This window comes from Cetorhinus maximus, chromosome 15 (genome assembly GCF_964194155.1).
Source record: "Cetorhinus maximus chromosome 15, sCetMax3.hap1.1, whole genome shotgun sequence".
In the NCBI taxonomy this organism is placed as follows: Eukaryota; Metazoa; Chordata; class Chondrichthyes; order Lamniformes; family Cetorhinidae; genus Cetorhinus; species Cetorhinus maximus.
The window spans coordinates 82,380,483-82,408,143 of NC_135893.1; the positions used below are offsets into that span (position 1 = coordinate 82,380,483).

General features: G+C 47.4%; 1 protein-coding gene across 2 annotated transcripts; it reads left to right on the plus strand.

Annotated features, from left to right (window-relative positions):
* The first annotated feature begins 11,037 nt into the window (after positions 1 to 11,037).
* On the plus strand, positions 11,038 to 27,574 carry c15h8orf33 (chromosome 15 C8orf33 homolog). 2 transcript variants are annotated; one of them, XM_078558723.1, is made up of 6 exons: positions 11,038 to 11,175; positions 15,841 to 15,931; positions 17,483 to 18,066; positions 22,333 to 22,423; positions 23,340 to 23,486; positions 23,763 to 27,574. In XM_078558723.1, the coding sequence occupies exons 2-6, from the start codon at positions 15,856 to 15,858 to the stop codon at positions 23,954 to 23,956; spliced, it is 1,092 nt and encodes a 363-aa protein (XP_078414849.1). In that variant the 5' UTR covers positions 11,038 to 11,175; positions 15,841 to 15,855; the 3' UTR covers positions 23,957 to 27,574. The 2 variants fall into 2 exon arrangements, with proteins under 2 accessions (XP_078414849.1, XP_078414848.1); XM_078558722.1 differs by lacking the exon at positions 11,038 to 11,175 and adding an exon at positions 12,545 to 12,571.
* The last annotated feature ends 87 nt before the right edge of the window (positions 27,575 to 27,661 follow it).

Below are 27,661 nucleotides of genomic sequence, written 5' to 3' on the forward strand. Positions count from 1 at the left end.
GAGCATGGTAAGTGCTGTGTTAATGTGAGGGGCAATTGAGAGCGGTCAAAAGGAGGACCCAGAGGCAGTAACCACCACCTAGAAGAGCTATCCAATCTAGTCCAGTCTGTGGCTGCAAGTGGAGTGGCCATGATCTGAGGGAAGTGTGACATCACAGGAAAACAGATAAGTGATTGGTTGGTGAATATTTTGCTTGTTTATCTTCAAAACCCATATAATTTATTAGTAATTGTAAGGTTATATTGGTTGTAGTAAGGTTTACTAGCAGTAGTAAAGGTTTTTGGGAGCAGCAGTGTTTTATTAATGTATTTATTATTTTATAGTTAATTAGCACACAAATAAAGATGGCAGGGCAGGTGATGTGTGGCGACTGCAGATAAGAGAGTTACTGCACATCAGGGTGATCCAAAGCAAACACGTCCGCATAAGTGTCTGTGGCTTGAGAAGCTTTGGCTCAGGGTCATTGAGCTGAAGGCTGGGCTGCAGACACTGCATTGCATCAGGGAGGGGAAAAGTTACCTGGACACTTTGTACCAGGAGGCAGTCACACCCCTTAGAATAGGGTCTTCTGATTTGGTCAGTGGTCAGGGACAGGAGGGTCTGACTGAGTGAGGCAGGTATGGGGACCAGAAGGTAGAATTGGAGGAGCCTCCTTTGCAATTGTCCAGCAGGTTTGAGTTTCTTGCAGCCTGTATGGTTTGAAGTGGTGGCTGCAGCGTGAATGAGCAAACTGACCATAGCACCATGGTACAGGAAGCTGTTCAAATGGGGGGAGTTAATAGGAATGTAGTGGTAGTTGGGGACAGTACAATTGTGGGGGGGGGTGGATAGACACAGTTCTCTGCAGCTGAGATCAGGAGTCCAGACAGCAGTGTGGCCTGCCTGGTGCTAGGGTTTGGGATATCTGCTCTGGGAGGAGGCAGATCCATTGATCGTGGTCCACATAGGTACCAACGACATAGGTAGAACAAGGAAAGAGGTTCTGCTGAGGGAGTATGAGCAGCTAGGGGCTAAATTAAAAAGCAGAACCTCAAAGGTAATAATCTCTGGATTATTACCTGAGCCACAAGCAAATTGACATAGGGTAAATCAAATTAGAAAGTTAAATTCATGACTCAAAGACTGGTGTGGGAGAAATGGGTTTTGATTCATGGGGCACTGGCACCACCACTGGGGAAAGTGGGAGCTGTATCCTTGGGACGGTCTTCACCTGAACCATGCTGGAACGACGGTTCTGGTGACTCGTATAATAGCTAGAGTGGTAGGGAGGGCTTTAAATTAAATAGTGTGGGGTAAGAGATCAAGTTTGGGAAGATGTGATAAATTAAGTAGAAAAGACAAGGCAAAAGAGCAAATTAGGAATAAGGAAAATGATGATCAGAGCATGGCAGGAAGGGACAGAGTGTACAAACCTAAGAGCGCACTAGCAGATAAGGCCAGAGGTTACCAAAAAAAGTAAAAAGACAGAACTAAAGGCTCTGTACCTGAATGGATGCAGCATCTGTAACAAAACAGATGAATTGACAGCACAAATAGAAATAAATATGTATGATCTGATAGCCATTACAGAAACATGACTACAGGATGACAAAAGTTGGGTACTGCATATTCAATGATACATGGCATTTAGGAAATACGGGAAGGTCAGAAAAGGTGGAGGGGTATCTCTGTTCATTAAGAATGTCATTGGTGCAATAGAGAGAGATGACCTTAATTCTGGAGATCAAGATGCAGAATCAGTTTGGGTAGAGATGAGAAATAGTAAAGATAAGTCACTTGTGGGAGGGGTTTATAGGCCCCCTAACAGTAACCACACTGTAGGATGGGATACCCAGGAAGAAATAATGGAGGTTTGTGAGAAAGGTACAACAATAATCATGGGTGATTTTAATCTACATAAATAAATCAGATTGGCAGAGGTAGCTCGGATGATGAGTTCATAGTGTTTTTGGGACTGTTTCTTGGAGCAGCATGTTTTAGCAACAACCAGAAAGCAGGCTATACAAGATCTGGTAATGTGCAATAAGACAGGACTAATTAATGACCTCATAGTGAAGGCTACCCCTAAGTAGCAGTGATCATAAAATGATTGGATTTCACATTCCGTTTGAGGGAGAGAGCAGTGGATGCAAGACTAGGGTTTTAAACTTAAATAAGGACAATTATCAGGGCATGAAGTTAGAGCTGACTAACAGGCATTTAAAAAGAAAAGAGTAACTGAAGTGAGCGTTGGTCCTCCAGAAAATAAGAATGGGGAATTAATAATGGCAATTAAGGAAGTGGCGGATGAATTGAACAGATATTTTGTGTCTGTCTTCACTGTAGAGGATACAAATAACATCCCAGAAATAATTGTGAATCAGGAAGTGAAAGGGAGGGAGGAGCTTAAGACAATTACATACACCAGGAAAAGGGTACTGAGAAAATTGTTAGAACTAAAAGCTGATAAGTCGACAGATCCTGATGGACTTCATCCTTGGGTCTTAGAAGAAGTGATTGCTGAGTTAATGCATTGGTTTAATTTTCCAAACTTCCCTAGATTCTGGAAAGGTCCCATCAGATTGGAAAATAGCGAAAGTGACTCGTCTATTCAAGAAAGGAAGGAAAGAGAAAGCAGGAAACTATAGGCCACTAAGCTTAACATCTGCCATTGGAAAATTGCTGGAGGGCAAAATCTTCCATGCCCACTGGTGTTGGTGTGCTCAGTGGTGTGAGTGGACAATATGGTGAGAAGGCCAAAAATCAGTTTCATAACGTCGTGACACTAGTTTGTGGTTGTCCACTCAGCCCATCGATGGCGGGCCATGTTTACATCTGCATATCATTTTAAGGCCGGCCCGCCACAAACATTTCCCACGTCGATCATCCGCCTATGTCGGTGTGATTGCAAGCCGACGTGTTTCACAACAGCTTATATAAGGCGTGCACTTGGTGAGCTGTACTTTGAGGGGAACTCGGAGGTGAGCACACAGTAATGTTGTGCAGCGCTCGCCCGTGTTTCCTGTTAGACTTCAAGGTTTGGGTGTGTTGGAGGCGTGGGGGCAAGGGCCGCCCTGCGGTTGAAGCAACTTGGGGGTGGTGGCAAGGGCTGCCCTGCGGATGAGGCAACTTGGGGGTGGGGGCAAGGGTTGCCCTGCGGATTAGGTGACTTGGGGGTGAGGGCAATTTGGGGGTGGGGCAAGGGCTGCCCTGTGGTTGAGGTGCGTTTGGGGGAAGGGGGGGGCAAGGACTGCCCTGCGGTTGAAGGTAGTGCACAAGCACATGCAGGGTGGTGGGGAGGGAAGCGGTCACACATTAGGGTGACCATTCACCTGTACCTAAGACAGTTGAGATACAGCCACATTGCTATGTGTGGAGTTGGGCCTCTTGCTTATCTGCCCATTCAAGCAACACAGAGGCATGCAAGTGCCACCAACTGCTCCAGAGCTTTTCACCCCTTGGGCACAGACTGCAAACTAATGAGCACCCTAGTGGACTGCGGAACAGTTGGACAATTGGGCACATTGTACAATCTTCTTGCTACAATCTCCTTGCTAAAACTGGTCATGGAGCAGTCACTGATGGAGGCGCTCACAGCCCCTTGCAATGTCATCATCCCGGTTTGGACCAGATTCAAGCGAACAGTGCAGACTTGCAGAGTGGTTTAGGAGAATGCCTGTGCCTAAGCTGAGAGCACAGCATGTAGTCCAATGGGCAGGGCTCCCACCAATTGGTCAGGTGGAGTGGGTTGGGGTTTCGGGCAGCCATGCAGTGCACTAAACTCTGGCCATCCAAATGGTGGCCAGAATTCTCCGGGATGCATTAAGGAACCTTCAGACTTAACCAAGAGAGGTTCTTAGTATAGCCAATCGTGTTTCTCTTTCATCCTGCAGGAGGAGTACATCAGGAGGAGCATGGAACCTGGTGAACTAGCTGTATGCCTCGTGGCGTACAGAGAGCCAAGATGACGGAGAAGAGAGTAACGGAAGGGCCTGAATGCAGAGGGAGGAGTAGCATCCTCAGGAAAAGGGGCGGCTGGGGCTCCTGCACACACTGTTGAAGTGCCACAGCAAGCCATCATTGGTAGGTGCCTAGGTAGACTCAATGTCTATAGATGCCGTCTTTCATTCCTGCAGATGACCAAGAACCAGTGTTGCCGAAGATTGCGTATGTCTAGGGAACTGATCGGTCATCTACCAGCTACTGCAGGATTTGGCGTCATGGGGACATGGAGGGCATCCACTGCCAGTGGCCATGAGAGTGACTGCAGTGCTCAATTTTTATGCAAGTGGCTCCTTTCAGGGCTCCACAGGTGACCTCTGTGGGATATCACAAGCCTCCACCTACAAATGCAACCATGAGGTCACGAATGCCATCTTCAGAAGGGCACTCAACTTTGTGCATTTCACCCGGGACCAAGAGAGCCAGGAAGCAAGAGCGATTGGATTTGCCCAGGTCTCAAGTTTTCCATAGGTGCAGGGTGCAATCGACTGCACTCACGTGGCGCTCAGATCTCCGTTGCAACAAGGGGTCAACTATGTCAACTGCAAGGGCTTCCATTCACTGAATGTGCAGCTGGTGTGTGACCACCACAAAGACACCCTGTAGGTCTGCGCACGTTTTCCAGGGAGTGTCCACAACTCCTACATTCTCAGTCGGTCACAGATATCTGACGTCTTCCAGGATCCACAGAGGCTGCAGGGTTGGCTCCTAGGGGACAAGGGCCACCCTCAGAGGACATGGCTGATGACACCCATACGACGGCCTCAGACTGCAGCAGACCGAAGGTATAACGAGGCTTATGCGACAACTCACAACTTGGTGGAGCAAACCATCGGGATGCTGAAAATGAGGTTCCGGTGCCTGGACCGGTCTGGTGGAGCCCTGCAATATAGGCCACAGCGTGTGTCATGCATTGTCGTCGCCTGCTTTGCCCCTCACAACTTGGCGCTGCAATGGGTAGAGGAGCTGGCTGAAGAGGAGATGCAGGAGCTGGAGGTCTCCTTCAATGAGGGTGACGTCAACGACAATGTGGGTGAGGAGGTCCCCTAAGGCGACGATGATGGCGATAGGGCCCTCGCACTAGCCAGACAAGGCAGGCACGCTCGGGAGGCCCTCATAGTTACTAGATTTGTGGAGGATGATGACGACATACAGTGAGGAGACACCATAGATCCTCACATTGCATTTGTGAATGTTTGACTCCAGTCTGGCTTATGGCAGCGCATATACCCTCTATGATAATGCTCCTGTCATGGAGACACAGTGGAGGTCCTAATAGTTATTCAATTGCAGGAGGATGATGACGACATGTAGTGAGGACACTCCATAGATCTCCCACTCCATAGTCTCTGAGGATGTCTGACTCCTGTCTGGCCAAGGACAGCTCGCTTGCACTCTATAATTAGGATTAGATAGAGACGCAGCGTTAAAACTTTAAAAGCATCTGATCCTTTGTCCGACTTCACCTGACTCTCTTCAGGAGCACAGCGTCACTGGTCACAGATGCTGAAGAGATAGGGGCCAGCCCCACCTTAAAAGTGCTGAGAGCACACAGAGAGAATGACGGAACTCTGTGACGCCTGCTCACGACATTCTGGCAACAATGACGAGCACTATCGAGATGCAGGCATCACTAATTTGTCCAGGGAGTGTGAGGCCGGACCATCACTTTGGTCTGAAGGCTGCACAGGGAAGAGTCCCTGGACTGAGACACCTGCCTTTAATTTGTGCAGAGAGGTTTCACATCTGAGTGACACGAACACTGCTCATCAGAACAAGGAGCCATAGCCAGGGAGACATTCTTGGAAGTTTATTTGCAATAGTGAACAGTATGTACAAGTGATTAACACCAGTGGCCAGGTTGTGCAACTGCACCTTCTTAACTGTCCTAACTCTGTCACTACATCTTGGTGCCCCTCAGACATCCACTGTGGAGGTGGAGGCAGCCTGCTGACTGCTAGGTCCAGTCTGTGATGACCTTGGCAGGCATCTTCCGGAGGGCTGAGACCTGGAGGGCCCTGGCCTGCTTTCGAGGTCCTGCTGTGTGCTAGTGGCATCCTCCTCGGCCCATGGAGCTGGAGTTGCTGAGGTCACAGGAAGAGGGGATTTGGATGGGCTGGACACTCCCGAGGTCACCTGGATTGATGGCCCAAATGATACACCTGCTGATCCTCCTCTTTGTGAGTGCCCAAGTGCCTCTGGCTCACTCCTTGAGGAGAAGGGGTAGCTGGAGTGAGGTTGGGCTGCCCCACACCCTTCTCATTTATGCACTGTTGGACTCCAACTATGGCATCGGAAATGGAGTTCAGCCCGCGCAGCAGTGCTGGAACGATGTCCTGGACCAAGGTCTCCATGGTGGCTGCCATCCTACTGGTGTTGACCTTGGTGCATTGGCATGCCGACACTATCACAGCCTGAAGATGGACGGACTCTTCCATCATGCCTTGCAATCTGAGGAGGGCAGCGGACATCCCTTCCTGATGTTCCCGAGCTTGCCTTTGCAACTGCAGCAATCGTGACATGACCGAGTCCAGAGGCTCGTCATCTGACTCAGAGTCAGCAAATTTCTGGCCTCCAGCAGTTCTCTGAATGCCTTCACCTGGGAAGTTCCTGCCACCGTCTGCTGTGGATCAGAAAGTGCGATGTGCTCACCAGATTGTGATCCCGAGGCAACTCGAAAGCTAGGTCCCATTGAGGTGTTTGTCTCTGTGCTGGTGGAGGGTGTCAGTGAACGCTGTGAAGAGTCTTCGGTGGGAGGGGGTTTCAGCGGATTCCTCTTCAGAGCTTCCCTCAGGGCTTGATTGGAGGCCCTGGGCCGTGGACTTTCTTGGCAGTTTCCCAGATGTGCCTGCGAAAGCAAGGAGAGATAATTAGTGGATGGCAGGGGCCTGTGAAACAAGACACATCACTCACAGCATGGTTGTCTGATGAATGTTGCACTGCTGGATCCTCACTTGGTAGAGCACCGCCAACCTCACCGTCAGCACAGGAACGGTCCAGATTCTCGCCGGCCAGCTGGATGGCTCATTTTCAAAGTCAATGAGGACCATGATTTCAGGCATTCCTCCACCAATCTGCGACCTCTCCCTCTTGTTGTGTGCCAGCTTGACCTGCATGAATAGAGATGGAGACAGAGTAAGCAGGATGTCTGCCAGACCAGATGATAAGTATGCCTGGTATGTGTGGGTGATGGATGGTCCCGTGGATGGGATGAGGACAAAGAAGGTATGTGTGAGAGAATGAATGGTGATGTCCCTTGAACTGACAGTGAGTGAGATCCCTGTGGATGTGTGATGAATTTGTGAGTGCGTGAGTTTATAGTGATGAGAAGAGTGACTTAACCTGGCGGAACGGAGGAGAGCATTCATCCTCATGTGGCACTGGGTGGCTGTCCTCCTTTTGAAGGGCATTGCGTTGACCACCGCTGTCACCGCCTCCCAAGCCGGAATAGTGGTGTTACTGCCTATCCTGCGGCCAGAGCGGGGATAGAGGATATCACGGCCACCTCCACTGCGTCCAAAAGGCGCTCGAGGGATTTGTCATTGAACCTGGGCGCTGCAGTCTCCTTGCTTTTTGGGGCCATGTGTTCTGTGCAGCAGTCCTAGGCTGGAATCACTAAGAGGTGTGCATGCAGCTGCACTTTAAATATGGTGGCCAGCGTGATGAAGCGGCGAGGTGATGGCGTGGAGGGTGAACAAGAGCCCGCCCGCCATGGAAACGGCGTGCTTCCTGGGAATACATAATTTAATGCAGCAGGTTTGGGACGATACGGCGTGAAAAGTTGCCGTTGCAGCTGGGACAATTCCACCTGGAATCTATTATTAAGGAGGTTATAGCTGGCACTTAAAAAATCTCAGTGCAATCAAGCAGAGTCAACATGGCTTTGTGAACGGGAAATCATGTTTGACTATTGGAGTTCTTTGGGGAAGTAACAAGCAACATGGATAAAGGAGAACCTGTGGATGTGCATAGACTTCCAGAAGGCATTTGACAAGTTGCCGCATCAAAGGTTATTATGCAAAATCAGAGCTCAAGGTGGAGGGGGTAACATATGACTATGGATAGAGGATTGGTTAGCTAAGGGGAAACAGAGAGTAGGGTAAGTGGGTCTTTTTCAGATTGGCAAGATGTGACGAGTGCCACAGGGATTAGTACTGGGACCTCAACTATTTACAATTTATATCAATGACTTGGATAAAGGGCCTGAATGAGTGGATACTAAATTTCCTCATGACACAAAGATGGGTAGGAAAGTAAGTTGTGAATAGGTCATAAGGAGTCTCCCATTTAAGACAGAGATGAGAAGAAATTTTTTTCTCTAAAAGGGTTGTGAATCTTTGGATAACTCTTCTACAGGAAGCAGAGGTAGATAGATCCTTGACTAACAAAGGGGAGGGGGTTGACGGAATGTGGAGTTGAGACCACAATCAGATCAGCCATGATCTTATTGCTGGTGGAGCAGGCTTGAGGGGCCAAATGGCCTACTCCTGCTTCTACTTCCTATGTTCGTATTCACAGCTTAATACAGGGTCAGCCATGTAGACTTGGGGTGGGGGTGGTGGGGAGCAATGGGAGGAAGGGTGTTGTTTTTCCCAACTCTATTCTGTAAATTACTCTTTTTTTTGCAAAAATATACTTTATTCATAAAATATTTAAAAGAGCAGAACCAAACATATCAAAATGGTCATTACAGAAGGTGCAATGATGTTCAAATTTTCTACATAGTTCATGTTGCACTCTGATGTGCTCCAATACAATTTTGATTTTTTTTTCTTTCATGGGATGTGGGCATCACTGGCAAGACCAGAATTTGTTGCCCATCCCAATTGCACCTGAACTGTGTGGCTTGCTAGGCCATTTCAGAGGGTGGTTGAGAGTCAACCACATTGCTGTGGGTCTGGAGTCACATGCAGGCCAGACCAGGTAAGGTTGGCAGATTTCCTTCCCTAAAGGGTATTAATGAACCAGATGGGTGTTTACAACAAAAAATGATAGTTTCATGGTCACCATTACTGAGACTAGCTTTATATTCCAGATTTATTAATTGAATTCAAATTCTACCAGCTGCCTCACTGGGATTTGAACTGATGTCCCCAGAGCATTAGCTGGGTCTTTAGATTATGAGTCAAGCAACATTACCACTATACCACCATATCCCCTGATACATGTAATGTTTACTGTACACATTTAATGTGTCATACAGCCCGAGGGGTTCGATACAATTTCCAGAACCTTGGTGCATTATAGATGAAAGGCCTTAGACAGTGACCTTTCACCATTGAGCCTTTGCGGTGGCTGCCCCAAGCTTTAGTCCGTCCCTCAGCACGTAGTCCTGGACCTTGGAATGTGCTAGTCTGCAACACTCAATCTTTGCAATGGAGAACCAACAAGATTTGGGCAGACCAAAGAGCATCTTTCACTGAGTTGATGATTCCACTGCCGCAATTGATGTTTGTCTTGGTGTGTATTCCTGGAAACAGCCAGTAGAGCACAGAGGCCTGTGTCACAGAGCTGCTCGGGTTGAACCTTGACAAAAACCACTGCATCTCTTTCCAGACCTTCTTTGCAAAGGTACATTCCAGAAGGAGGTGGACAATAGTCTCTTTCCCACCACAGCAACCTCGAGGGTGACAAACGGAGCGGGTGAGACTCTGGGTCTGTAGTAAGTATCTGATGGGGAGGGCCTTTCTCACTAACAGCCAAGCTACACCTTGATACTTGTTGGAAAGTTCTAGCAAAGCGGCATTCTGCCAAATGGTTTCGACAGTCTGCTCAGGGAACCATCGGACAGGATCCACCATCTCCTTTTCCTGCGGGGCCTCTAGGACATTATGTGCAGATCTCTACCTGAACTTGTGCTCAAAGGTGTTTTCTGCATAAACTACTTGGAGGAGTCCGCGGCAACATAGCCACTTCACAACACCGGGTACAGGTAGAACCTCAGCACGTAGTGACACTTGGCATTTGCGTACTGAGGGTCCACGCATAGCTTGATGCAGCTACATACAAAGGTGGTCATCAGGATGAGGGCAGTGTTGGGCACATGTCTTTGCACCCTTTATCTACATGTTTGTATATCGTGTCCCTGTGAACACAGTCCATTTTCAACCTTCAGATAAAACGGAAGATGGCTCAGGTATGCCATGACACGGGTGAGGAATGGGCCAGACCTGTGCCATGTACAGCAATGCCGAGAGCATCTCACACCTGATGACCAGGTTCTTACTTGCAATGGAGAGGGAGCTCCCACATACCCGGTTTTTGTTTAACTAAAGCTAATCACTCATTCCAGTTTCTAGCGCATGCCCTGGTCCCTCTGAATCATATCCCCAGCACCTGCAGCCAGTGTGACCTGATGGTAAAGGGGACAAAGGATCGATCAGCCCAGTTCCCAAAGAAAGTGGCTTTGCTCTTTCTGCGATTTACTTTGGCTGCCGGGCCCAGTTCAAACTGGTTGCAGATGCTAATCAGTCTGCCCACTGTGGATCTGAGCAGAAGATGGCGATGTTGTACAGGGAGGCTTTGAGCTGAGTGCTTCCACTGCCTGGGATCGTCAGTCCTCTTGTGTCCGGATCTTTCCGGAAGGATTCAACAAAGGGTTCTATGCAACACACGAAATAAACTCTGCTGTTTCTCCTAAATATGCTAAGGCAGGACCAACCTAACGGCCTTCCCGAAGCACATCCTACTTTAATTTTACCATGGAATGGATTGCTAGCGGGTATAAAGTAGACAATGGCCACGATAATAACTGTGAGGCAGGGTGCAAGATTTAGTGTCTCCAAAGTTTCCTCGAGGTTCTGCAGAATTTAACAGTAGGGCCCGATTTAATTTTTTATATATTGGTTTCCCAGCTTCAGACAAATAGATTGTGATATCGAAGTAAAACGAAAGCAAAATACAACAAATGCTGGAAATTTGATGTAAGAACAGAAAGTCCTGGAAATAGATAGCAGGGCAGACAGAGGTGTCCAGAGCTGCTGAGTATTTCCAGCATTCTCTGTTCTTATTTGACGTTTGAAGTGATTTGCTGTCACCGGAGCAATGGCAGCTGCCGGAAGTGTGCCATGGACGTCATTGGAAAGTGGTCTATCACCGGCACTGGGGGGATGAGGCCAGCGGCGGACACGGACAGACTTCCGGCGGTGGCTGCGTGGGAACACAGACCGTGAGGAATATTTGGGGGGAGGGAAGGTAAAAGAGGAATATTTTGGGGGGTAAAAGAGGAATATTTGGGGGGAGGGTATGAGGAATATTTGGTGGGGAGAGGGTATATGAGGAATATTTGGTGGGGAGAGGGTATATGAGGAATATTTGGTGGGGAGAGGGTATATCAGGAATATTTGGTGGGGGGAGGGTATAAGAGGAATATTTGGTGGGGGGAGGGTATAAGAGGAATATTTGGGGGGGAGGATATCAGAGGAATATTTGGGGGGGAGGATATCAGAGGAATATTTGGGGGGGAGGGTAAAAGGAATATTTGGGGGAGAGGGTAAAAGAGGAATATTTGGGGGGGGAGGGTAAAAGAGGAATATTGGGGGGGAGGGTATAAGAGGAATATTTGGGGGGAGGGTAAAAGAGGAATATTTGGAGGGGAGGGTAAAAAGGGAATATTTGGGGGAGGGTAAAAGAGGAATATTTGGAGGGGAGGGTAAAAAGGGAATATTTGGGGGAGGGTAAAAGAGGAATATTTGGGGGGGGAGGGTAAAAGAGGAATATTTGGAGGAAGGGTATAAGAGGAATATTTGGGGGGAGGGTAAAAGAGGAATATTTGGAGAGGAGGGTAAAAGGGGAATATTCGGGGGGGAGGGTAAAAGAGGAATATTTGGAGGGAGGGTATAAGAGGAATATTGGGGGGAGGGTATAAGAGGAATATTTGGGGGGAGGGTAAAAGAGGAATATTTGGGGGGAGGGTAAAAGAGGAATATTTGGAGGGGAGGGTAAAAGGGGAATATTTGGGGGGAGGGTAAAAGGGGAATATTTGGGGTGGATGGTAAAAGGGGAATATTTGGGGGGGAGGGTAAAAGAGGAACATTTGGGGGGGTAAAAGAGGAACATTTGGGGGGGTAAAAGAGGAACATTTGAGAGCGGATTTTAGTAAAATAAGGCAGGATCTGGCCAAGATAGACTGGGAACAGCTACTTGTGGCGAAATCTACAGAGAAACAGCGGGGGGGGGCATTCAAAAAGGAAATGGGGAGGGTACAGGCTCAACATGTTCCCTCTAGGGTGATAGGAAGGAGTAACATGACCAGAGATATTCAGGATACGATGAGAAGGAAGAGAGAGGCTTTTAGCAGGTACAAGGGAAGTAAATCAGCAGAGGCATTAATGGAGTACAGAAAGTGCAGGGTGGAGCTTAAGAAAGCAATTAGGAGAGCAAAGAGGGGATATGAGAAAGCTCTGGCTGGTAAAAGTAGGGAAAATTCCAAGATATTCTATTAGTATATCAATGGGAACAGGATAACCAGGGAAAGAGTAGGGCCCATAAGGGTCCAAGGTGGGCAATCTATGGGTGGAGCCAGAGGACATCACTAGAGTGTTGAACGAATACTTCAGATCCATCTTCACCCAAGAGAATGAGGCTGAAGGTATTGAACTCGGGGAGAGAGACTGCGAGGTTCTTAAGCAAATTGATATAGGGAGTGACAAGGTATTGGAGGTGTTGGCAGGCTTAAGAGTGGACAAATCTCCAGGTCCGGATAATTTGTGTCCCAGACTGCTGAAGGAGGCAAGGGAGGAGATCGCAGGGGCTCTGACCCAAATTTTTAATTCCTCTCTGGCCACGGGGGAGGTGCCAGAGGACTGGAGAACAGCTAATGTGGTTCCGCTATTTAAGAAGGGATGTAGAGCTAAGCCACGGAACTACAAGCCAGTGAGTCTCACGTCAGTGGTAGGGAAACTTGGAAAAAATTTTGATGGAGAGAATCCCTCTCCACTCGGAGAGGCAAGGTTTGATCAGGGATAGTCAGCATGGCTTTTTCAGAGGGAGGTCATGCCTAACAAATTTGATTGAATTTTTTGAGGAGGTGACCAGGTGTGTAGATGAGGGTAGTGCAGTTGATGTAGTTTATATGGATTTCAGCAAAGCCTTTGACAAGGACTGAGGGGTGACCTGATCAAGGTGTACAAGATTATGAGGGGCATGGACAGGGTGGCTAGGGAGCAACTGATCCCTTTAGTTGAAGGGTCAGTCACAAGGGGACATAAGTTCAAGGCGAGGGGCAGGAGGTTTAGGGGGGATGTGCGGAAAAGCTTTTTTACCCAGAAGGTGGTGACGGTCTGGAATGTGCTGCCTGGGAGGGTGGTGGAGGCGGGTTGCCTCACATCCTTTAAAAAGTACCTGGATGAGCACTTGGCACATTCAAGGTATGGGCCAAGTGCTGGTAAATGGGATTAGGTAGGTGGGTCAGGCGTTTCTTATGTGTCGGTGCAGACTCGATGGGCCGAAGGGCCTCTTCTGCACTGTGAGATTCTGTGATTCTGTAGGGGGGGGGGAGTGTAAAAGAGGAATATTTGAGGGGGGAGGGTAAAAGAGGAATATTTGGCGGGGGGGGGGAGGGTAAAAGAGGAATGTTTGGGGGAGGATAAAAGAGGAATATTTGGGGGAGGGTAAAAGAGGAATATTTGGGGGAGGGTAAAAGAGGAATATGGGGGGCAGGGTAAAAGAGGATATGGGGGGAGTGTAAAAGGAATTTGGGGGGAGGGTATAAGAGGAGTGGAAGAGGAATGTGGAAGGGGTAAAAGAATGGGGGAGGGGTGGAAGAGGAATGGTGGAGGGGTGGAAAGGAATGGGGGAATGGTAGGGGTAGAGGGTCTGGGTGGTAGGAGTAGGGGTGGCGAGGGGGGAGAGGATGGGGGTAGGGGGAGAGGTTGTAGGGTAGGGGTAGGGGGAGAGGGTGTAGGGTAGGGGTGGGGGGAGAGGTGGTGGGGTTGGGGTGGCAGGAGGGAGAGGTGGGGGGGGAGGGAAGAATGGAAGAGGGAGATAAGAGGAACGGCTGAGATGCAAAAAAGGAATGGGGTAGGGATGGTGGGCGAGGGGGTAGGGGTGACGGGGTGGGGGTGGCATGGGTTGGTGGGGTAGGGGTGGCAGGGGGAGGGTGTGGGGATAGGGGTGGCAGGGGAGAGGGTGGGGGTAGGTAGGAGACAGGGTGTGGAGAGGGCTGGGGGTGGGAGGGGATAGGTGGGGTGTGGGGGTAGGTAGGAGACAGGGTCAGGAGAGGGCTAGGGGGAGGGGATTGGTGAGGGGGGGTGGGACATTCCTCTTCCCGCTCTCAGCTTCCCCCTCTCAGCTTCCCTCGCACCTTCCTGTCTGCCAATTTCCATTCCCTTCCCCTGACCCCTCCCCTCCCTTCCCCTCCCCTGACCCCTCCCTTCCCCTCCCCTGACCCCTCCCTTCCCCTCCCCTGACCCCTCCCTTCCCCTCCCCAGACCCCACCCTTCCCCTCTTCTGACCCCCCCACACCTCCTCCATCTTTCCCCTTCTCTCTTCTCCCCCTCCCTCTTCCCCCACCCTCTTCCCCCCATCTGGCCTGCCCCCTCCCCCTCCCGACATGCCACCTCCTCCCCCTCAAGGCCCGCCTCCTCCCCCTCCCAACCCACCGCTTCCTCCCCCTCCTGGCCCACCATCTCTCTCCTGAACCCTTGTGTGAGCGAGGCGTTCAAGATAGGGAATTGGGAAGGCAAGTGGGAGGAAGTAAGCAAGGTGGCAAGGGGGCGCTTCCAGTCGAAGAGAGAAAAGCGGCAAATGGGAGGCTTGGGAGAGGGAAGTGGGAAGCAGACGAGGGGGAGGTCAGGAGAGAGAAGTGGCAAGTGGGTGGGTTGGGAGAGGTAAGTGGCAAGCGGGCGACAGCAAGTGAGAGGGAATTGGTGAGCAGGAGGTAAGTTGCGAGTGGTAAGTAGGAAGAAGATTTTTGGGCCAGTTAGATTCAAGGCAGCCAATAGATTTTTAATGTAAAAATTACAGGTCAGGAACATAACCCACTGTATTTACTTTCTTATGGGAAAGTGATTTTTGTTTAGCACACCATTTAGGAACATATTAGGAGTGTTAAATGAGGGATAGTTTTATTCTAAGGTCACAGCACACAGATTATGTTTACCATTACTGATTGCTCAGGTTGAATGTCGGTTGTGATTTTTAAAAAGTCCTTTAGGATGTGGGTATCGCTCGCGAGGCCAGCATTTGTTGCTCATCCCTAATTGCCCTTGAGCTCATTGACTTGCTAGGCCATTCCAGAGGGCAGTTAAGAGTCAACCACATTGCCGTGGGTCTGGGGTCACATGTAGGCCAGACCCAGATGGCAGAATTTCTTCCCTAAAAGACATAAGTGAACCCGATGGGTTTTCGTGACAATTGATGAAAGTTTCATGGTCACCATTACTGAGACTAGCTTTCAATTCCAGATTTTATTCATTGAATTTAAAGTCCACCAGCTTCCAAATCCCCAGGGCATTAGTCTTTCTCTGGATGTCCAGTGACATTACCACTACACCATCATCTCCTGATGTGATGTTATGCCTCTGACATTACGCATTCACGGCCCAATACTAACCATCTGTGGGTAATGGGTTAGGCCTTTCACCCAGGACCTGTGGTCATATCCAGCCCAGCATGATGGGAGGAAATCTCCCCAGGCCATAATGATCCTTTGTGAAATGAGTTTGCAGAGTCACAGTCAAATGCCCATGGGTAGGAGTCTGGCTCTCACTAGCTCTCTCTCTTGCCAGTTCTCCTATGGGTCCCGCAAAGCTGCTGCTCAGGTTGGTGAGAGTAACTGAGGTGAACAGTCTCTCCTTTCAGCTCCATTCTACTTGTTGCCCACAGCTTGGTTTGCTAAAGCTTTTCTGTCTGTTACAGGCCCTCAACAGGACCATGCAGGAGGAGCTGGATTGCGGTGTCCAGCAGATGCAGACTGGGGTCTTCCAGCTCAAATTGTCACCAGGACAAGGTAAGCAGTCAGGGCCGTGGGCCTGGCATACAGCCCAGGGCTAGTGAGTGGTGAGAGGGCCTTGGCATTGATACTTCAGCAACAGATCCTGTTCATGGGGTGTGTCATTGATCACCTACCTGCCCTTCTTCAATTCCACCTACACCCCCTCCCCCATTAACCTCAACCCCTGGCACGATCCTGGATGTTGTCTCTTGTGTAAGATCTGTGCTAAAATCTTGTGACGTTGCAGCAGGTGAACAGTACAATATGGTATGGAGGAGATCCAATCTTTAGAATTTTGTGTTGCTTTCACCTGCTGTATGCACTTTGGACAATCATTTTAGTGTTGGATTCTCTGTCTCGAATGCAGTGGAAGAAATGAGTGAGATTCCGCAGTCTAGGAACGTACCGGCAATGCAGAAAAGACAGATGACCAAGCATGTGTTTGGTGATTACCATAATGAGAGAGTGAATAAACAGGAGACGCTACAGGCAACAGGTACATGGTGAGAAGTAGCGGTATGGCCACTGGGAAGGAATCTCCCAGAGAGTAGGTGAGGGACATAGCTGGCTACTGAGAGACCAGAGGCTCTACCCTGAGTACAGGGCTCCTCGTGTTGTTCATCACTCTCTGCATCGCAGTATTTCCCCATTTGTCCTCGTGAGTTCTGTTCCCCCCCGCCCCAAGTCCACCCTTGCGTGTTCCATTTCCTCCCCCTTCACCAGATCCGCCCTGGCGCGTTCTGTCCCCCTCCGGTCCACCCTCGCGTGCCCCGTTCCGCCCTCGCACACTCTGTTCCCCTCCAGACCACCCTCTTGTGCCCCTTTCCCCCCCCTGCCCAACACCCTGGTCCACCCTCGTGCACCCTATCCCCTCGGTCCACCCTTGTGCACCCTGTTCCCTCCCAGTCCATCCTCAGGTGCCCTGTTCCCCCCCCGAACCCGGTCCGCCCTCCGTGCCTCCCTGGTCTGCCCTCCGTTCTTCCCCCCCCAGTCGGCCCTTGTGTTGCCCCACCCGGTCCAGCTTCGCATCCCCCCGTTCACCCTCATGGGGGGGGGGGGGGGGGGGTGCGGGTGAAGAGCAGGATCAGCCATTCAGCCCATCAATCCTGTACTGCCATTCACAAAGTTCATGGCTGATCTGACTGTGGCCTTAACACCACTTTTCCTGCCTGACCCTTATAACCCTTGACTCCCTTGTCAATTAAGAATCTATCTAACTCAGCTTGAATATGTTCATTGAACCAGCCTTCACTGCTCTCTGTGGAAGAGAATTCCAAACACGTAATGTTCCTTTTCGAAATATTGAAGGGAATTGAAAAAGCTCATCGAGGGAGAGGGCGTATTCCCTCTGCTGGAGGGTTTAACCACGGGGTGGATTTTAATAAATCGGGAACTCGGAATATTATTTCACAAAAAATGTGTTAGACAAATGGAGTAATTTACTAGAAAATGAGATTTAGAGATAATTGAAAATAAATGCAGGATAAATGTGGCATTGTTTCTGGGACAAGTTTTCCTTTTTAAAATATCTTGTAGCTAAATGACCAATTGTTTTTATTACAACAGCTCTGAACCTGACCCCAGCAGCAATTCAGCAAACTAATTCCACAGACTGTGGGCACGTAGCACATGAGGAATGTTCCAGGAGCTTCAATCAGTCACAGAGTTTCACTGTACCCAAGGGAATGAGTGATGATCCCACTGAAAAACATCCAGTTTGTGGCCACCTGAATTTTGACACCTCCAACTCCAGCCGTCAGCCACAAGCTGGGAGTGGTGATGTTGTAAATGAAGATTCTGATCGCGTTGTGGAGAAGGAGAAGCTAAAAATCTTTGCAGGAGCTAAAAGCCAAGAGTCTGATTTTAAGTTTAATTTTGCAATCCCTGAGGCAGACGCTGAACTGCAGCAGGCAAACTGTACAGGACGACCTGTGTCTGTAGTTCAGAATGCAGAGGCAAAGGCAGATCCCATCCTGCTAAGCCATCAAAAGGCCAAACAGGTCATGGCTTCCAAACCCTCACAGAGAAAAAAAAATAAAGTGCGGAGCAGTAAACACACAGCTGAACCTGTGAGAGGTGGAGAGAGGCAGAGCGGGGAGAGCGATGGAAGAGAGAGGAACTCTGCAGCTCATGGAGAAGGACAGTGCCTGGTAAGGAGAGACAGGCAACTCTGGGGGAACACTGATCATTGATAGGCCAAGGGTTACAGGTTGTGGGGAGGGAGGCACATTCTGATTTCCAGGTTGAAATCACATACTGAACAATCAGATCAGTGAGTTAGTTCAGCATGGCCTGAGCCTATTGCTTCATAGAACAGAAGCCCCACAGCGTAAAATAGCTCCTCAACAGGCATTCTCATTTTGTTGTGAGAAATGTTAGTACAATAGGGGTACTTCTTGACTAGAGTTCAGATGGATTGATGGGACAGTGTAGAGGGAGCCACCTGTATCTAACCTATGCTGTATCTTCCCTGGGAGTGTTTGATGGATAAGCTCATAAGAAATAGGAGCAGGATTAGGCCATTCGGCCTATTGAGCCTGCCGCACCATTCAATAAGATCATGGCTGATCTGATTGTGGCCATAACTCTACTTTCCTGCCTGCTCCCCATAACCCTTGACTTCCCTAAAGTTCTAAAATCTGTCTTAACTCAGCCTTGAATATATTCAATGACTCAGCCTCCACTGCTCTCTGTGGAAGAGAATTCCAAAGACTAACAACTCTGAGATAAGAAGCCTACCTATATCCCTTTGTAGACTTTGTATCCTCATAACTTGCTCTCCTACCTATCTTTGCATCATCAGCAAATTTGGGTACAATACATCTGGTCCCCTCGTCCAAGTCAGTAATATAGATTGTAAATAGTTGAGACCCGAGCACTAATCCCAATTGCACTCTACTCATTACAGTTTGTCAACCTGAAAATTAGCCCGACTCTATTACCTGTCAGTTAACCAATCCATTATCCATGCTAATAAACCACACCCAACGCCATGAGCTCTTATCTTGTGCAGTAACCTTTAAGTTGCACCTTATTGAATGCCTTTTGAAAATCCAAATACACTACATCTACTGGTATCCCTTTATCCACCCTGCTTGTTAAATCCTGAGAACTCTAATAAATTTGTCAAAGACGATTTCGCTTTCACAAAACCATGTTGACTCTGATTGTATTATCATTTTCTAAATGTCCTGCTCCCACCTCCTTAATGATGGATTCTAGCATTTTCTCAATGACAGATGTTAAGCTAACTGACCCATAGTTTCCTGCTTTCTGTCTCCTTTTCTTGAATAGAGGTGTTGCATTTGCAGTTTTCCAATCCATTGGGACCTTTTCAGAATCTAGGAAATTTTTGATAGTGTAGACAGAGCTTTACTCTGTACCTGCCCTGGGAGTGTTTGGTGCAGTGTAGAGAGTGTTTTTTTACCATTCTTTCATGGAATGTGGGTGTTACTGGCAAGGCCAGCATTTGTTGCCCATCCCTATTTGCCCTTGAGAAGGTAGTGGTAAGCCGTCTTCTTGAATTGCTACAGTCCATGTGGTGCAAATATGTCAACAACGCTGTTAGAGTTTAGGATTTTGATCCAGTGACAGTGAAGGAACAGTGATACCGTTCCAAGTCAGGGATGATATGTGGCTTGGAGGGGAACCTGCAGATGATGGTGTTCCCATGCATCTGTTGCCCTTGTTTTTCTAGGTGGTAGAGGTTCCAGATTTGGAAGGTGCTGATGAAGGAAGCTTGGCTAGTTGCTGCAGTGCGTCTTGAATATGATATACACTTTTGCCACTGTGCATCGGTGGTGGAGGGCATGAATGTTTAAGGTGTGATGGGGTGCTGATCATGCGGGTTGCTTTGCCTGGATGGTGTTGAACTTCTTGAGTTTTGTTGGAGCCACACTCATCCAGGCAAGTGGAGAGGATTTGATCACATTTCTGACTTGTGCCTTATGGTGGACAGACTTTGGGGAGGTGAGTTACTCAATGCAAGACTCCTAGCCTCTGACCTGCTCTTGTAGCCACAGTATTTATATAGCTGGTCCAGCTCAGTTTCTGGTCAGTGGTAACCCCAGGATGTTGATTGTGGGGGGTTCAGCAATGTTAATGCCATTGAATGTCAAGGGGAGATGTTTAGATTCCCTCTTTTTGTTGATGGCCATTACCTGGCACTTGTGGCATGAATGTTACTTGCCACTTATCAGCAAATATTGATCAGGTCTTGCTACATGTGGACCTGGACTGCTTCAGTATCTGAGGAGTTGTGAATGGTACCGAACATTATATGCAATCATTAGTGAGCAACCCCACTCTGACCTTTGTGGAGGGAACATGGACAAAAGAGCTGAACTCCAGAGGTGAGGTAAGAGTGGCTGTCCATGACATCAGGGAGCATTTGACCAAGTGTAACATCAAGGAGCCCTAGCAAAACTGGAGTCAATGGGAATTAGGGGGAAACCTCTCCACTGGTTTGAGTCATACCTAGCACAAAGGAAGATGGTTGTGGTTGCTGGAGGTCAATCATCTCAGTTCCAGGACATCACTGCAGGAGTTCTTCATGGTAGTGTCCTAGGCCCAACCATCAACTGCATCATCAATGACCTTGCTTCCATCATAAGGTCAGAAGTGGAAATGTTTGCTGGTGATCGCACATTGTTCAGCACATTCATGACTCCTCAGATACTGAAGCAGTCCATGTCCAAATGCAGCAAGACCAGGACAATATCCAGGCTTGGATTGACAAGTGGCAGTAACATTCGTGCCACACAAGTGCCAGGCAATGACCATTTCCAACAAAAGAGAACCTAACAATCACCCCTTGACATTCAATGGCATTACCATCACTGAACCCCCACTCTCAACAGCCTGGGGATTACCATTGACCAGAAACTGAACTGGACTAGCCATATAACTACTGTGGCTACAAGAGCAGGTAAGAGGCTAGGAATCTTGTGGCAAGTAAGTCACCTCCTGACTCCCCAAAGCCTGTCCACCATCTACAAGGCACAAGTCAGGAGTGGGATGGAATGCTCTCCATTTGCTTGAATGAGTACAGCTCCAACAACACTCAAGTACTCAAAAAGCTTAACACCATCCAGGATAAAGCAGTCTGCTTGATTGACACCCTTTCCACAAACATTCACTCCCTCCACCACTGACGGACAATGACAGCAGTGTGTACCATCTACGAGATGCACTTCAGAAACTCACCAAGGCTCCTTAGGCATCATGTTCCAAACCCAGGACTACTACCTTCTAGAAGGACAAGGGGAGCAAACATAGGGGAACACCACCATCTGGAAGTTCCCCTCCAAGTAACTCACCATCCTGACTTGGAAATATATCACCGTCCCTTCACTGTCACTGGGTCAAAATCCTGGAACTCTCTTCCTAACAGCACTATGGGCGTACCTACACCACAGGGACAGCAGTGGTTCAAGAAGGCAGCTCACCACCACTTCTCAAGGGCAATTAGGGATGTACAATAAGTGCTGACCTAGCCAGCGAAGCCCACATCCTGTAAATGAATAAAAAAAAGTAATTGAAGCAGCTGAAGATGCTGGGGCCTAGGACACTACTGAGGAACTCCTGAGGGAATGACCTGGGATTGAGATGATTGGCCTCCAACAGACATAACAATCTTCCTTTGTGCTAGGTATGACCCCAGGCAGTGGAGAGTTTTCCCCCTAACTCCCATTTACTTCAATTTTGCTAGGGCTCCTTGATGTGTCACTCGGTCAAATGATGCTGCCTTGATGTCAAGAGGAGAAACTCCCACCTCACCTCATGACGTCAACTCTTTTGACCATGTTTGGACTAAGGCTGTAATGAGGTCAGGAGCCAAGTGCCCTGGCAGAACCTAAACTGAGCATCATTGAGTGTGTTATTGCTGTACCAAATGATAGCACAGTCAACGACACCTTCCATCACTTTGCTGATCATCGAGAGTAGACTGATGGGGTGGCAATTAGCTGGATTGGATTTGTCCTTTTTGTGGACAGGTCTTACCTGAGCGATTTTCCACATTGTGGGCTAGATGCCAATGTTGTAGCTGGAACAGCTGTAACAAGACCTGATCAATATTTGGGCTTGAGCTGATAAGTGGCAAGCATAAGTCTTCAGTGCTGTTGCGGGGGATGTTGCCACAGCCCCTAGCTTTTGCTGTATCCAGTGCTTTCAGCCGTTTCATTACTCTGGATCTAACATGCGGGAGAGGAACAGCTACCAGGAGTTCAGAGCCGGTGCAGTGGATAAAAGAAGCACTCTGGTATCTCACACAACCTTTGCCACACAGTGACTTTGCTCCATATGTAGGTTGTACCATTTGTCTTGACGTACATGCTTATTGGCGCATTCCTTGTTAGGATGTCTCAGCCTGAGTTCAGTGTGTCGCTTTAACTTGCTAATATCTTCTCCTCCAGTCTTCAGAAGAACAACTGCGGCGGGAAGTGGATTGGTGCGTTGAGCAGCTGGAACTTGGGCTGCGCACTCAGAAAGTCAAACAGAAACAAGGTGTGTTGTAGGGGCTGCAGTACTCTGAATGGGATTTTGGTGTCAGTGGCCTTTTCCAATTCCTTTCTTCATCTGTAAACTGCCCTCTAAGGGGTGAGGTATCCAACTAAAATCATGTACATTACCCAACAGTACAGGCTGTTACTGACATGCAGCAGGATAGATACAATAATGCAATGATACAGCACAGAAAGAGGCCATTTGGCCCATCAAGTCTACACCAACTTTCAAAGAGCAACCCCTCCCTCTCCATATCTACAATTCTTTCTCCTTCCAGTATTTATCCAATTTCCTTTTGATGGTTACTATTGAATCTGTTTCCATCACCCTATCAGTCTGCATTCTGAAATTAACCACTCGTTGCATAAAAAAGTTTCTCATGTCGCCTCTGGTTCTTTCGCCAATCACCTTAAATTTGTGCCCTATGGATATTGGAACTTCAGCTATTGGAAACATTTTCACTTTATTTACTCTACCTAAACTCTTCATCATTTTAAACACCGCTGTCAAAACTCCTCTTAGCCTTCTCTGCTCTATGTGTAATACTGGGTTTATTCCTCTTTCAAATGCTCCTGTCATGATAGAGAGCAATTTCTCATTGTTAGTGGAGCCTTCAGATAAAGGATACCAGATAGCAAGGGTTCCATGTTGGAGAGAGGTACACAGCCACCTTGCCTGTTGACCAGTCAAAGAACAACACAGATAGCAGTTGTATACAAATCATCCTTTAGCTTGGTCACTTCCTCATTCCTTTCTGCTGCTCTCATTCTCCAAAGGTGCAACACAGAGTAAAAATTAGACTGATGATTTGTCAGGTAACCATCTGCATCACAGGCCGCTTATTGTACTGGGTAGAATAGACAATGGTGATGTGTATGGGCAGAGAATGGATACTGTGATGCTTTTTGTATTACAGCTGATGGGGCCCTTCACGCACTGAGAACTCTCCGCAGTGAGAAAGCACCACTTGTGAAGAAGCGGCAGGTGATGAGGTCCATCTTTGGAGACTACAGGAAAAAGATGGAGGAGGAGAGGCAGAAACAGTTCAGATTGATGCTTGCAGGTCAGAGGGGCTACCCAGGTGCAGTCAGGAGATGTGGTCACACAGCTCCAATGGGAAGGGTAATGAGTAAGTGGGAGAAATGAGCAGATTTGTGCGGGCCAGGGAGTGGGGGGTGGGGGGGGTGCTAATGGTTGAGTTGGATTGCATGTGCTGTGTGTATGAGACCGACCGTGGATTGCATAGTGTGATGGTATTGACTGAGATTGAGGGATAGGATTGACTATGATTGGGCTGTTCATTGGGCTAATAGTAACTTGCTTTTCTCACTTCTTCCAGCTACAAAATCTGCCAAAATCAAACCAGTTGGAAGGCAGACAAAGAGCAAAATCTTCCGAAAATCAATGAGCAAATTGACGAAGGATGGGGATTTCCCTGAATCTGACTCCATGAATTTGGAGAGGAGCACAATTCAATGTGTGAGCGAGTGTGACCAAGACCACCAAAATCACTTCCGATTTAATTTCTTCTGAGTCATGGTATGGTATTTGAAGTGTGAGTGATGAAAATCTCTGCGTCACGGACCTGGGCTGGGAAGCCTGCACCTGAGTATCCCTTTCATGGAGTTTTCTGCTCAAACCTCGGGCTGAAAACTCTCCTCGCAAATGGACACATCTATTCCCCTTTGTCAGATGCTCTTGGGCTGCAGATTTGGGTAGGTCCAGGAATCTGATTGTGTGGCTTTGAACTGATCAATCTCTAGTTAGCAAATGACGTGTTGGGATATTGCCACTCTCCCAGTTAAGCAGCCTTGTTAAAAGCTTTGATGAATGGGTTCCGCCTCAGTTTCTGCCAGATCACTTAAATGAGAGTTAGGGGATGTATTTGGAAACTGGTCTTTCCGGACAGTGTCTCTCCTGACCCCCACTCTCCTTAAGCTCCAAGTGCTGTCCAGTCTAAGCTACTGTCACCATTTATATTTAGAGAGAATTAGTGAGGGTAGGGGTGTTGAGAAGGTTGCTGTAGAACCCAGGTTTACTGTTCATTTTCTCCACATGCTGCCATTGCTGTTGATTTCCATTTGCTCTGTTAACAGTTACCACATTCTCAGTGTTAAGGAGCAGGTTTAACAGGCAGGAATGTGACTGTTTCTGCAATAAAGTGAACTCAAGCTGGAACCTTGTTTTAACCATATAGCTGTAGTAAGGACATAAAAGGATGTTGCACTTGAAGCCCTTATTTTTAAGTTGTTTTGAGTTGAGCGGTGTGTTCACTCCTGTGGCAGCCCAGAAGCCTCTGCCTGTCTGTATTTATGTGCTAAAGATGAATAAATGAACATTTTTTGTCCTGTAAAGTTAATTCCGGTGCATTCACTGCACTCCATCTTATGCGTGGCACAAATCTGAGCAGCCAAATCTGAAGCACTGCAACCTTGTGGATCAGATGCTTATCACCTTTAACATAGGGCATCACCCACTCCCAGGGCACCAACAGCACAGGTTAGATACACAATAAAGCTCCCACTGTACTGTCCCATAAAACACTCAGCGTGGGTTACATACAGAGTGAAGCTCTCTCTACATCAGCGGTGGACAAACTTTTCGGTTCGAGGGCCACATCTGAATATGGAAATTGTACAGGGGAAGAGTGGCTATAAACACTCAAGAAACCAACAATTATAAAGATAAATTTTGGTACAAATAAGCATATACCTTTATTCTAATTATGCCATCATAATGATACAATACAATCACAAAACCAAACTCTTGCACCCTTTCTTGGCTTAATGTGAACAATGCAGTTGGTCATCCCTCTTTACAAGGGCATCAAAGTCCAATTCATTCTTTTTCTCTCTCCATAGATGCTGCCTGACCGGAGTGCTCCCAGCATTTTCTGTTTTTAGTTCAGATTTCCAGTATCTGGAGTTTTAAAAAATTCGTTTATGGGATGTGGGCATTGCTGCCTAGACTGGCATTTATTGCCCATCCCTAACTGCCCTTGTTTAGAGGGCATTTAAGAATCAACCACATTGCTGTGGGTCTAGAGTCACATGCAGGCTAGGTAAGGATGGCACATTAGTGAACCAGATGGCAGTGGTTTCATGGTCATCATCAGACTTTTAATTCCAGATTTTTATTGAATTCAGATCTGACCATCTGCCATGGTGGGATTGAAACCTGGATCCCCAGAACATTACCCTGGGTCTCTGGAATACTGGTCCAGTGACGACAACACAATGTCACCGCCTCCCTGCATTTGCTTTTGATTTGCTAATGAGGCTGCTGCAGAAACCGGGTTTACTGTTCACTTTCTCCACATGCTATTGATTTCCATTTGCTCTGTTATCAGTTACATTTTCATATTCTCACTGATAAGGAGGATGTTAGTGAGATAGTTATGCTTTGGCTTTAATTTTCCAAAATTCCCTAGATTTGAGGAAAATAGTGAATGGAACTACTTTATTCAAAAATGGAGACAGAAAGCAGGAAACTACAGGCCAGTTAGCTTAACATCTGTCATAAGGAAAATGTTAGAAGTTATTATTAAAGATGTTATGGCAGGCCACTTAGAAAAATTCAAGGCAATCAGGCAGAGTCAACATGGTTTTGTGAAAGGGAAATCACGTTTAAACAATTTAATGGAGTTTTTTGAAGGAGTCACACGTGCTGTGGATAAAGGGCAACCGATGGATGTACTGTACTTAGATTTCCAGAAGGCATTTGATAAGGTGCCACATCAAAGATTATTGCAGAAGATAAAAGCTCATGGTGTAGGGGTTAACTTATTGGCATGGGTAGAAGATTGGCTAGCTAACAGGAAACAGTAGGTATAACTGGGTCTTTTACTGGTTGGCAGGATATAATGAGTGATGTGTCACAGGAATCACTGCTGGGGCCTCAACTTTCACAATTTATAGAAATGACTTTGATGAAGGGACCGAAGTTATGGTTGCTAAATTTGCTGATGACACAAAGATAAGTAGGAAAGTAAGTTGTGAAGAGTACATAAAGAGGCTACAAAGGTTAAGTGAATGGACAAAGATCTGGCAAATGTAATATAATGTGAAATTGTCCATTTTGGCAGGAAGAATAAAAAAGCATATTATCTAAATCGTGAATGATTGCAGAGCTCTGGGATTCAGAGGGATCTGGGTGTCCTAGTGCATGAATCACAAAAGGCTAGTATGCAGGTACAGCAAATAATTAGGAAAACAAACAGAATTTTATTGTTTATTGCGATGGGAGTTGAATACAAAAGTAGGGAGGTTATGCTTCAGTTGCACAGGGCACTGCTAAGACCACATCTGGAGTACTGTGTACAGTATTGGTCTCCTTATTTAAGGAAGGATGTAAATGCATTAGAAGTAGTTCAGAGAAAGTTTACTAGACTAATACCAGGAACGGGTGGGTTGTCTTATGAGGAAAGGTTGGACAGGCTAGACTTCTATCCACTGGAGTTTAGAAGAATAAGAGATGACTTGACTGAGACCTTTAAAATCCTGAGGGGTCTTGACAGGATGGATGTAGAGAGGATGTTTCCTCTTGTGGGAGAATCTAGACCTAGGGGTTACGAATTTGCTGGGTTACAAATTTGTTACCATCTGGTTCTTTTGCCAGTTACCTTAAATCTGTATCCTCTAGTTAACAAACCTTCTGCACCAGAAACAGTTTCTTCTTATTTACCTAATCAATACCCTTCAAGATTTTGAACACCTCTAAAACAAAACCAGCTATTCTCATCTCCCCATTTAACTGAAAGTCCACCTCTCTGGTACCAATATATGGCTATAGGAATTCATAGTGTAAAAAGTTGAAAGGACATACACACGGATGCAAATTTTCTCAATAAATTATAGATATATAACTATTCTAATGGGTGAAAGCACTCTTCAGTGTATTACTATGCCAGTGCACACCTGAAGGTTCCTAGGTTCAAATCCTGGACTGCCAGCACCCATGACACCAGACCTTAGCAAGGATCAGTCCCTTCAGTGAGGGAATGAGAAAAATGGGGAAACAAAACAATATGAGTTGACTTGACTTTTCATAAAGTGTATTAATACTTAATTGTAAAATAATTTGAAGTTCAGAAATTAGTGTACATACTTGCAAATCCAAAATGAAAATAAAAACTGCAGTAATCTAATAGTACCTTTAATGCTCACTTACCTTGTGTTGCTCTCATTGCTGCTGCATGTACCTTCGTCTATCTTAGCATGGCGGCCACACATGCTCCCC

Bases quoted from the DNA above. Each gene is read 5' to 3' on its own strand.
- c15h8orf33 (XM_078558722.1), top strand. The intron at 15,932-17,482 runs GTAAGCAGTCAG...TTATTACAACAG, and splicing joins CAAATTGTCACCAGGACAAG to CTCTGAACCTGACCCCAGCA. The intron at 22,424-23,339 runs GTGTGTTGTAGG...TTTGTATTACAG, and splicing joins GAAAGTCAAACAGAAACAAG to CTGATGGGGCCCTTCACGCA.